The 12,495-nt window shown below is 48.3% G+C and overlaps 1 protein-coding gene across 5 annotated transcripts in view; it reads right to left on the reverse strand.

Annotated features, from left to right (window-relative positions):
• Positions 1-12,495, reverse strand: part of Pfkfb3 (6-phosphofructo-2-kinase/fructose-2,6-biphosphatase 3) — an 87,516-nt gene that overhangs the window by 25,308 nt on the left and 49,713 nt on the right. The window contains exon 1 of one of the 5 annotated variants that reach the window (XM_050150498.1): positions 3,994-4,393. The exons of 2 other annotated variants lie outside the window; for them this stretch is intronic. In XM_050150498.1, the coding sequence (XP_050006455.1) occupies positions 3,994-4,069 (76 nt within the window). In that variant the 5' untranslated portion in view covers positions 4,070-4,393. Of the gene's footprint in view, positions 1-3,463; positions 3,904-3,993; positions 4,394-12,495 lie in introns of those variants that run through there. 2 more of the 5 variants (XM_050150500.1, XM_050150497.1) reach the window with 2 other exon arrangements.

The following is a 12,495-nucleotide window of genomic DNA, read 5'->3' on the forward strand; positions in this document are numbered from 1 at the left end:
ATAGAGAGAGAGAGAGAGAGAGAGAGAGAGAAGTCAGGAGGTAGTGGCAGGGTAAACCTTTAATCACAGCACTCAGGAGGCAGATACAGGCAGATCTCTGTGAGTTCCAGTACAGGCTCCAGCGCTACACAGAGAAACTCTGTCTTGAAAGACAAACAAAAAAAAAAAGAAAAAAAGAAAAAGAAAGAAAAGAAACACCAGCCATGAACCCTCATCCTCCATCTCACAATACTCCCTGGATCCAATCCTTACCATTGCTATTTCTTCCCAACAAATTCAATTTATTGAGTTCAACATAAGATTTCCTAAGACAAACATGTCTCCTTTCCTTTCATATAAATGTTCAATGTTTTGTTCTGTGTTTTTTGAGATAGGGTTTCTCTGTCTAGTTCTGGGTGTCTTGGATCTGCCTACCTCTGCCTCCCAAGTGCTGGGATTACATGTGAGTCACCACTACCCAGTTAATGTTCAATGTTTCATACCAGATTTTTTTTAGCAACAAATCTAGGTATTAACTTAAATACGGATAAAGGAATGCACAGATGTTCTGTTAAAGTGTGATGATGGTTGATCGTCATTTGTCAACTGGACTAGATGGAAACACACCCCTGGGGTATCTATGAGAATGCCTCCAGACTGGGTTAACCAAGGTGGGAAGACCCACTCTAACTGTGGATGGCACTATTCCACGGGTGTGGTAGGCCTGAATAAAGAGGAAGGGAGCTGAACACCAACTTTCAAATCTCTCTGCTTCCAGCCTGCCGATGCAGAGATCAACTGCCTCACATTCCACTGCTTTCCAGCCACAATGGACTAGACCCTCAAATTAGTCAAAATAAATACTTCCTTCCAGAAGTCCCTTCGGTCACAGCAATGAGAACAATAACCGATATATGAGGGGAAAACCCATTGTCTAAAGAGAGCTAGGCCCTGTGGCAGTTTGGGAAGATTCATACTAAAAGTATTGCCCAGTATTGCCCATAGTTTAAGGCCATGGTTCCTTAAGTAAGACTCACAAAAAGCCACCCTATGAACCACCACATAACTCACCTGAAACGGCTGCTATACATATGCCTGGCTGGGCATCAACAGAATTCTACAAGATGTTGAATACCATGCCCATCTTCCTTCACATGTACTCTATTCTAAATCCTAACCAAAGATAAACTGGTATCTTACTCCCATGTATCTGGGAAAAACAAAAAGTTGAGGACTGGCAAGATGGCTTTGCTTGCCTCTCAAGGCCAAGGACTTAAGTTCCATCTCTAGAACCCACTTAAGGATAGGAGAGAACCAACTCCACAGAGCTGTCCTCTTCTGATCGTCCCCGTGGCATGTGCCACCCTCCTTGTCAGAGTATTTTTAAAGGAGATGTTCTTTATAGCTGTTGTTTAAAGTAACTCTGTGTAATCAGTCTTAATGTCCCTTTGCATTAGCAATGGGATCTTTGTACCTACATAGATTATAACCCAGGCCACCCATCACACTGCCCAAGGCTGGGATAGCTCACAGCCCAGATACACTACATATACAAAAACGTAATCTTCTTGGAACTGAGGAAACTCGGGTTCCAAGCAGGTAGCAGCACCCAACTATGTAGCAGGCTGCAGATATTCAGTGGAGGTAACAGGAAAGGCAGCTCCTGCTAGTAGAACTGAAGATCACCTAAGCTAATTTGCAAATACAGTCAAGTCTCTCTGAATTGTGGTTTAAACTGACAGAAACTTCCAGTTTTGCAAGAAGCATTCATCACAATGTTGGTAAAGAAACTTGGCACTGAATTACTGTGCTTCACGGGCAAACATACTCAGTTTGTTTTAAATTTCAAGACAAGCTATGGAGACCAGGCTAGCTTTGAACTCAGAGATCTGCTTACCTGTTTAATCCCATCTGAGTTGAGGCCAGCCCAGTCTACAAAGTTCCAGGCCAGCTAGGGCACAGAGAGACCTTGTCTCCAAAAAAGAAAAAGAAGTCCACAAGATTCCCAATGTCAGCACAAAACCCATTTCTTTTCTCTACTGCAGTCAGAAACAAATTGCGTTTAGGAAAGATAGGACTTAAAACATGGATATGTAGTAAACACCATGGCTGTAGATATTCGCATGTGAAGGGATGTGTCTGAGGCTACACCCCAGTGTCACAGGGAAGAATTCCAGAAGCTGGTGAACTGGTCACCTTAATCCGTCAGCTTTAGACCCACACACCTCAAGCTCTAAATGGCTCTGACAGCAATTGTTTGCAAATCTCTCAACTCCGTGACAGACGTGCAAGCTCACGGAATCTAATGATCAGGTTCTGAAGCCTGGAGGAGGGGTACAGAGCTGCACTGTGATGTCTCTCAATATTGCTACAGTCAGCCCCACTTGAGCTTAGGGTCCTTGCAAAAGTTGCCATGGTTCCTGAAGACCCAAACAAGGGAAGAACACGCACACATGCAACTCCCGGCTTTACATATACATATGAAGCCAGTCATTGTTGTGGGTGACCAAGTCCTGTCCAAAAATGTGTTACAATTTTCCTTATTAAAAAGGCCAGAAGGGCCGGGCAGTGGTGGCAAACACCTAATCTCAGCTCTCGGGAGTCAGAGGCAGGCAGATCTCTGAGTTCAAGACCAGCCTGGTCTACAGAGTGAGTTCCAGGACAGGCTCCAAAGCTACTGAGAGAAACCCTGTCTCAGGCAGGGGGAGAGGGGGGTGGTGAGGGGGTAGGTCCAGTGGTTTAAATTCGGTCTTGACGAACTTTTCCTGGTTTGTTGTTGTTGTTTACTTATTTATTTATTGGGTAGAGCCTCACTCTGCAGTCCAGGTTCATGGTTCTCTTAACCTCAGCCTCCTCGGTTAACCGGCTACAGCTCAATGCGATTATAGGTGTGGCACCAGGTTTGGCTATTCCCTGGAGCTTTTTTATAAAGGCAGCCCCAGTGCATAAAGATGTCTGACAGGGTTTAGGAAAGAAGACCTGCCAAGCCCTTGCCCCTGACTTCCTTGTCAAAAGAGAAAAGGAGCCCTGTCTTAGGAATGGGTTCCACCAACGCCCTCAGGTCCAGCAGTATGCTGGAGGTGTCTCACACTGCACCACAGGGAAGCTGGACTCAGGTCGGCAGGGAAGCTGGTGACTCAGGCATCCAATGCTCCAAAAGAGCTGTCATGTCCTGTGATGACCATCTATCCTGTGAAACGTGGCAGTGGAGAAGCCTACCCTGAAATCCGACGCTCAAGTGTCCCCCAAAGTGACAGGAAACCACCTCCCGGCTTTGTCACTGGATTCCGTGGTTACAACTCAAGCTACAAACGTGGTCTGAGCCTCATGCCCGCTAGGCAGCTCACTTCTGTCTACCCCCATGGGCTCCTGGGCGTGCTGCCTAGAAGGAACACATCGCCTTAGAGCAATTCCATCCGTCTTTTCAGAGGTACCTTTCCCAAGCTAGGGATGGAACTGAACGTAACCTTCCCAAATCGTTTACCGACAGCAACAGGTGGGTCACGAAGACAAACCGCCAGCAAATTCCGTGCTCCGGGGAAATGAGCGCACCTGTGAAACACCACCAGCGTGTAGTCAGCAAACGCATAGACCATCCCTGAAACGAAGAGCCTGCAATCGCCGCAGTGAGGGTGAATATGGGAATAGACGGAGGTACAGAGAGATACGAGGGAGGGGGGGAGAGTGAGAATGAACCTGAGAGAGCCCAAGAAAAGGGGCGGTGGCGACGGCGGCCGAGCCCCAGGTGCAGTCGGGGCGCCGGGTCTTAGCCTCTGGGAGGCGCTGGCTCCATGATCTCAGGCCAGGCCAGGCACACTGGAGGTTTCCGGAACCACAGCGCCCCTGCAGCTCAGCCAGGGAAACGCAGCCCGCCGCCACCCCCGCCTCGCCCGGCCAACCGGCACGAGTGCGCTTCCCGCAGAGGGGAACCGGCACAAAGCCACTGCACACACAATGGCCGGGATCTGCACGCGGCGCTGTCTGCAACCTAGCCCCCCGCGCAGCTGCACTCACTTCTGGGCAACGAGGGTCGGTGATCGACAGGCACCCAGATCTTCTGCACCCGGCTCTGAGTCAGTTCCAAAGGCATTTTCGTAGCTGCACTCGGCGACCCGCCACCCCAGAAGAGACTCCAACTTGGGGAGAAGAGCAGTTGCAGATCCCCCCCGGAACAAAGGACAGGAAGGGTGCGTCCGCCTGCACGCGGCTGGGCGCTCCCTTGCGCTGCTTTGAAAAATGTGCTTTGTGCGAAGTCTTGGAGGATCGCCTGAGCGGAGACACGAGACGGTTGAGATCGGCGCGGGCTGGCGGCGGCGCGCAATGCTGGCTGACTGGTCGGCTCTGTTCAGAAGCTCAGGGATGCTCCAGCACAGTGACAGCCGCGCTCCCGCCACCCAGCACTGCCACTTGCTCCTCTTCTGCTCTATCGGGAAGCCACACGCACTGCCCGGCCTTTTAAGATCTGACCGGTTACGCGGCGCGTCAGTCTCGGGGCGGGCCGCATTCTTTGCGTCCCAGCCCCCTTTCACGTGGAGAGAAGAGTGGGCAAGGCCAAGAAATAGCCTGCTGCTGCCCTCTGCGGGCAGGCGAGGGCAGCACGCTCGGCTCCTGCAACCCCGTCTGGCTCTCTAGCCCTGTTTTACTTCGCTAAGCCTATCCCCTAAGGGCATCTCTAGTTGCTGTTTTAAAAGGTATTTTCCCAGTTCGGCCTTTCAAGCAGTGGGGCCCCAATAGCGAGCATCACAGTTCGAAGCTTTGGGGTCGGCACAGTCCAAGAGAAAACCCAGGTCAGAGCTGCCTCCTGTTAACACCTGCGCGTCATCACCCACTACGCTGCCACCTTCGGGATGGCACTTTTTTTTTTCTGAATGCCCTAGAAACCCAAGGTTGGGCAGTGTTGTCACCCCTCACCCAGTCCCGCATTACTAGGCACTTGGAGAGAGCAAAAAAAGTAAAGGAGGTTCAATAGAAACGGAACTTTGGAGTAGAGGGGAGGGGTTGGTATTTTCAGTTTCCCTTTCAACGTAGACCAAATCTCATAGACCTTTATCTCTGCAAGTAATGAATAAAACGTGGAGCCCATTCCCACCTTCACCTTCTCGTCGATAGGTGACGAGATCCCAAACTCATGTCACTTCCTCCGGTACACCCTGCCACTTTTAGTTTGATGTGAACATGCCCCCGCTTCCTTTCCCAATATTCGCACTTTGCATAGGCTGGCGATACACGAGAGGCAGTGAACTGCAAGAAGCCATTGATTCAGCAACGGTCTGGGGGATCCTTTGGCGGGGAAGCATGGCACTTTAAATGTGTCTTTAGCGAGTGAAGCCTCCGCACAGAAAGCACTGCCCTGCCCTGCCTAGCGGCGAGCTGTACACGTCGCGATGAAGCTGGGCTGTGATTGGAGGCGCTCGCGGAACCCCACACTGCAGTGGAAAAGTCTGCGCAGAGGCTGCCACACGTCGCGCACGTCCTGCATGCTCTGCTGGGAGGGCGCCGGCTCCCAGGCGGCGGGCGCAGCTGCTCTGCTCCCAACCCAGCCTGCCCCGCCCGGGACCTCCGCCTTCTCCAGAAACCTGGAGAGCCCAGGAGACCTGGTGCACAGAGTCGCCCACCTGGCTAGTAGACCCTGGAGACCTCCGGGCTCTGACCCCCATTCCCGCACCCCACCCTTCCGTGCCACCCTCCTCAGAGCCTGCCCCCACTCTCAGGACAGCTTTGCTGACCGTCTGGTGTCTGTGCTCTGCATTTGAACTTGTTTTTCTGCAGTGAGAGCAAATGCCAGAGGTGACACCCTAGAATGCCCAAGGGTGAGTCCCGCTCCACTCCTGAAATCAGAGTGGACTGACTCGACAAGGAAAACATCGAGTGTACGTGTCTCTTGGAAGGGTCCCCCTCACTGGGTTTACAGGCTGCAGAGCGGGAAGCATTGGGGCGGGGCGGGAGGGTAAGGGGGATAAGTGAAGGGGCATCCCTGCCAGGAGACACCCCGCACCTTTCCTGCTCCCCAGCAACCACAGTGCACCTGGACACATGTTCAAATTCCCACTGGTTTTGTTTGTTTTCTTTGTTTGAGACGGGGCTTTCCTATGTAGTTCAGGCCAGCCTAGAGCTTGCTCCTTCTCAGCCTGGTATTACAGGCCGGTGCCATGCCCTTGGCTGCCCACTTGTGATTCTGCAGACACCTACAAGCCAGTCCAGTTGTCAGAAGGCATTCCTTCACTTCAGAGCTTAGGAAGAGACTGCTGGGAGTTCATGGAGAACAGGGTGGGAATGGCTCAGAAAGGAGCAGGCCTCCCGTGGGCATCAGCAAAGCAGGGCATATCAAGCGGCCATAAGACCAGCACCTTCCCATGTATAGATGCTGGGCAAGGCAACCCAGCATGAGAAATAGGTTTCCAAGAGCCAGTCAGAGTATCAGGGACAGCCCCTGTTCCTAATGCTGGGAGTCCCACACACAGAACAAGCTACACACCTGTCACATATCTGCAGAGGTCCCTGGTCAGTCCCATGAAAGCTCCCTGGTTGTTGGTTCAGAATCCATGAGTTCCCAGGAGCCACGACTATTGGTTTCTGTTTTCCTGAGACGCTCCTGGCCCCACTTTTCCTATACTTCCTCCCCCTTCTCCTCAGCAGGACTCCCCTATCACAAGGTTTGGTCATGGGTCTCTGAATCTGCCTCCATCAGTCACTGGATGAAGGATCTCCAATGACAACCAAGATCTTCACCAACTCCACATCTGACAGAAGGCTGGTCTCTAAAATAGATAAAGAACTCAAGAAACTAGACATCAAAGAACTAAGTCATCCAATTAAAAAATGGAGTACTGACCTAAACAGAGAATTCTCAACAGAGCATCTCAAATGGCAGAGAATCACTTAAAGAAATGTTCACCATCCTCCGACAACAGGAAAATGCAAATTAAAACAACTAAAAGTACATCTTACACCTGTCGGAATGGCTAGGATCAGAAACACAAATGACAGCTCGTGCTGAAATGGATGTGGAGGAAGGGGAACACAAACTCGTACAGCCAATTTTGGAAATCAATATGGCTGTTTCTCAGAAAATTGGGACTCAGCGATACTCTTGGGCATATACCCAAAGGATACTCAATCATACTACAAGGACACTTGCTTAACTATGTTCACAGCAGCTTTATTTGTCATAGCCAGAACCTGGAAGCAGCCTAGATGCCACCTCAACCAAAGAATGGATAAAGAAAATGTGGTACATTTACACAATGGAGAATTACTCAGCTGTTAGAAACAATGACATCAGGAAATTTGAAGGCAGATGAATGAACTAGAAAAAAAAAAATCCTGAGTGAGGTAACCCAGACCCAGAAAGACAAACATGGTATGGACTCACTCATAAGTGGATATTAGGTATAATAATTAGGTATAAAATAAAGGATAATCATGCTACAATCCACAGACCCGGAGAAGCTAGGTAACAAGGAAGGGCCCAAGTTGGAACACATGAATCTCCCTGGGGAGGGGAACTAGAGGAGATACCCTGGTTAGACTTGGGGCCGAACTTGAGGGATCGCATTGGTGGGGTGGACAGAGGAAGACAGTGCTGAAAGAGATGGCAGAAAAGGGGGGCTTTACAGAGTCAGGTAGAAGCCTGAAGCAAGGGAAACTTCCATGAGTCTGCAAGGATGACCCCAGTAGTGGATGCCAAACCTGAGCTGCCCCCCCCCCCCCCCCCCCCCCCCCCCCCCCCCCCCCNCCCCCCCCCCCCCCCCCCCCCCCGTGATCTGACTCACGGTGACTAAGGAGATGTTAAATCTCTTGACTTAAGGTCAGCTCTCAAGGCAGGACGCAGTTAACATTCTCAAATGGTGCATGTTCCCTGCCCAGGTACCAACAATGCAGTGGGTGTCCAGAACAAAGACCAAGTTCTCCAGTCACTCTACCAGAGAGGCAAGGGGAAGTTGACTTAACCCCCATAGGATTCCAGATATCTAGGTGTAGATGGAACATGAAGGATACAGCTGAGTTCAGTCAGCTTGTCAGCACGGGTAAATGAGAGTCCTCAAGGGAGGTAAAATTGCTTCAATATGATAGATACTCCTTAGGAACAACAGGCTGCAACTACATCCAAAAATGCCTTCTTAGGTTTGCTGTTTAGTCTTCCTCCTGCCTCCTCCTGGTCTGCTAATACACCCTTATCTTTAGCTCAGATGTGGTCCCCTGGGGCTTCACTAACTCTCACAGCTCCTGGGTGGATATTATGAATTCAGCCCTTTAGAAGAGGCTGCCAAGAATCTGAACATTCTTCAAGGTTGGCATTCTTAAAGTCAGGCGACTCCAATTGGTAGAACTGATTGACAATTTCCCTTGGACTCTTAAGTTACAATCTGGACCCCCACGAAAGCCAAAAGAAACTACTGAACAATCTAGTTCACATTCCACAGCCTGCCACCCCTTGTTTATGGGAAGGAATAAAGGGGAGATTGGAGATTAGAAAGGTCAAGGAATCAAGCCAAAGACCAAGAAAGGAAGAAGTTAGGAAAACCGTGTGTTTGTGGCTGGTTTGTTCTGTTTTAGAAACAGGGTCTCATATAACCTGGGCTGGCCTTAAATTCCATATTTAGCCAAGAAATTACAAGCACGAACTATCGTGCTTGGTTTATTTGGTGTTGAGAACCAAATCCAGGGTTTTAGGCATACTAGGCAAACACTCCATCAACTGAGCTACATCTCCAGCCCTGTGAGTGTGTGAGGTAGGTGTGTGTGTGTGTGTGTGTGTGTGTGTGTGTGTGTGTGTAAAATGATCACATACTTGGCACAGAAGCAGATAGCTTCACAGGTGGTCGGTCACATTACAGACCTACCACAACCCAGGGTGTTGAATACAACCCTAAACAAGGGAAGACTGGACTATTTGTTATTCAGTCCTTTCACCTGGACCAGTTAAGCTGTTGGCATGAAAGAAGAGAAAGGCCTCATCGTGTAAATGAGACATTAGCATAGCAGGTCCCTAAAATGATATTCTCATACTCACAAGCCACCACACACCTGCTGGAGAACTCGATGTGTGAAATCGGTGAGCCAGGTCTAGTTAAGCAAAAAGGCCGTGGAAGTACTTTTCCTCCATAACCTTTGTTCCCATTCTCTGACCATGTCACCTATCCCTTACCAGTGCTGCCAAGCTGTGGCTATCAACAACAGCAACAAGCAACTCTATTTCCTTGCTCTTGCACCAACTCCTTAGAGTTAAATGTTTAAACCACACTGGTGCCTACACCTACTCCCCAGGGAAGGAGGGATGGAGGGAACAAGCTCCGGCAGGCTGTGAGCAATCTCATGTTGCTAATTAGACCCAAAGTGTCATTATTTGCTTGCTTGAAAGATCCCACGTATGAAAGGGTGAAGCAAGACATCAAGTAAACAGCAAAACCAAACCTTTATGTCACCTCCCATCATCCAAAGATGAGGAAAGGTGACTTTTTGTTTGCTTTGTTTTTCAAGACAGGGTTTTTTTCTATGTTAATAGCCCTGGCTGTCCTGAACCCCCTTTGTAGACCAGGCTGGACTCAAATTTACAGAGATCCTTCTGCCAGATGACTTTTATTAAAGAAATATTTGTGACTTGTACACGAATGGAAATAGAGATTGGAGGCTAGCTGGACAGATGACATAGGAGGTTCCCAAATCCAGTTCATAGGTTATGTGCTTAAATATATTCAAAACCTGGAAGTTGCGAGGCATGAGGAACCACTACTGTTATCCCAGCACTCAAGGAGGGGGAGACTGGAGCAGAAAGTTTCCCTACACGTGTAGTGGCACCTGCCTGTAATCCCAGCCCTTGGGAGGAAGAGGAAAGCAGATCTCTGTGAGTTCAAGGTCAGCCTGGACTAGGTAGCCAGTTCCAGGAAAGTCAGGGTTGTGTAGAGAGATCCTGTCTCAGAAAAGAAAAGAAAAGAAAAGAAAAGAAAAGAAGAGAAGAGAAGAGAAGAGAAGAGAAGAGAAGAGAAGAGAAGAGAAGAGAAGAGAAGAGAAGAGAAGAGAAAGAAGATGAAGGTCTCCTTAGGCTATATGGACGTCCAAGGCCAGAATGGGCTACTGTGAGACCCTGTTTCAAAAATGTGTGTGGAGTGTGGGGAGCACACTAAGATTTCAACCACATTTCGAGGAGAAATGTAGACAGAGGCATAGATAGAGGTGGATGGGCAATAAGAATCTTTTTTTTCCATGAACCTAAAACTGCACTGAGAGAAAAATCCATTTTGAAAAAGGAAGTCCTTATTTTTGCATGTCATTACTTTTTTCTCCCATCTGGATTAACTGTTGCATTACTAGAGAGTGAAGAAGGTCTACTGGGGTCACATCCTGGCTGTGGATGAATCAACTCAGATTGTGCAATTTACACAAGTCCACTCAGTGGGTGAGCACTTGCCAACCTGTCGGGGAGGAGGGGCAACCAAACCTCCAACAAGTTTCCTGGTCCAATCAATGTTCCCTTATTCTTATTGTTATGGGGGGGGGGTGTTATTTGGGGAAGGGCTGTTGGTTGTTTGCTCTTTTTTTTTTTTTTTTGAGTGTTTTGTTTTGTTGTTATTTGTGACAGGTTCTTACTCTGTAGTCCAGGCCATGCTGATTCTCCTGCCCCAACTTTCCAAGTGCTAAAATTATAAGAGCCTCTATGCCTGGCTTTTGTTGTTTATATTTGTTTTATTTTGGTGGTATTTTTAATTTTTTGTTGTTGATATTCTATAAAAGGTTTTAGATTTATTATTTTATATATATGAGTTCCTTGTATGTATGTCTGTCTGCATGCATGGTATGCACCATATGTGCTCCTGGTGCCCTTGAAGATTAGAAGAAGGCTATGGATCCCCTGTGACTGCAGTTACAGAGGGCTGTGAGCCACCCTGTGGATTCTGAAAACTGAACCCATGCCCTCTGCAAGAACAAGTGCTCTTAACCCTTGAGCCAACTCTCCGGCCTAAATATTCTTGTTTTGTGAGAACGTATCTCACTATGTAGCTCAAGCAAGCATGAATCTCGCTGTTCTCCTGCCTTGGCTTCCTGAGAGCTGGTACAGGTCTTCGCCCACACCTCACACCTCTCTGCTATACTGTTATTCATTTACTTATTTGGAGTTCTTGGAGAAGGCTCCTATAGACTGGTCTGGCCTTGAACTTCCTCTATATCCTAAGGATGACACTGAACGATCTCTCTCTCTCTCTCTCTCTCTCTCTCTCTCTCTCTCTCTCTCTCTCTCTCTCCCTCCCTCCCTCTCCTTCTCTCTCCTTTCTTAATTTATGTGTATGAGTATTTTGCCTGCATGTATGGCTGTGCATCAATGTGCACAGTGACCAGAGTCCAAAGAAGGTGCTGGGTCCCCTGGAACTGGAGTCACAGATGACTGTTAGCCATATACAGGGGCATTAGGAACTGAACCCACAGAGTCCTCTGGAAGAGCAACCAGTGCTCTTAACCACTGAGCCATCTCCAGCCCTGACACAGGACTCCTGATTCTACTGCCACCACCTCCTAAATACAAGGATTACAGCACCACCTAAACTAGACATGGAGGCATATGCCTGTAATCCAAGACTTCATGCACAGAAAACGAACTCTCTACCAACTGAGCTACATCCCCAGGGCCTGGGCATTGTTTTACATTTTGAAATTAGCTCCATGAGATGCAGCACAGAGTAGCCTTGAATTCAAGGTCCTGTCTCAGCCCCCTGAATTGTTGTAATGACAGACACAGAGCACTATGCCAGGCAGGATCCTGTCTTTTTTAATGACACTCTGCATAGTCCATGCTACTAAAGCTTTCTGTAGGTGTTGTATGTGCTCCTTCACACATCACTCTACTGAGAAGGTTTTTAAACCCTCTGCCAGCCTCTTCAGCCCGTCAAGACACAGAGATCTGCGTTAACAAGGGTTAGCTAGGTGGTGGAGCATGCCTTTGATGTCTTTAAGCACTCGGGAGGCAGAGGCAGGAGGATCTCTAAGTTCTAGGCCAGAGACTATAAAGAGAAACGCTGTCTTGAACTTTGCCCCCTGAAAACAAAGGTATTATACCTTCAGAATATTCATGCTTTTCCAAAATGCAATGTTCTACACTTCAAATAGCAATACTAGGCCAAGGTCCATTTCACTTTGATATTATACTAGAGCTACATTAGATGTCTCAATCAGAAGAAGCTGAACACAAAAAGGTCATGGTACTTCATGTGTTATTCTGCAAACTCTTGTGAGTCTATAGTTATTTCAAACAAAGACATACATTTATGGTGTTTCCCTTTATATTTTTGACAGGGTCTGACTATGTAGACCAGGCTGGCCTGAAACTCCGCCTACCTCTGCCTCCTGAGTGCTGGCATCAAAGGCACGCACTACCATGCCTTGCTAACAGCTAAAATTATTTAATGTTTGTCAATGAGTGATAACCCATTTTGTTTAAACCCCAGGGAGAAAGCACATAGTTGTGTGGATTCTGACACTGAGAGGCTGGACTTTGACAGGATGTTAGTGAAGAATTCCATGGTG

This window comes from Alexandromys fortis, unplaced genomic scaffold (genome assembly GCF_014885135.2).
Source record: "Alexandromys fortis isolate MF-2015 unplaced genomic scaffold, M_Fortis_MF-2015_v1.1 scaffold_69, whole genome shotgun sequence".
Taxonomy (NCBI): Eukaryota; Metazoa; Chordata; class Mammalia; order Rodentia; family Cricetidae; genus Alexandromys; species Alexandromys fortis.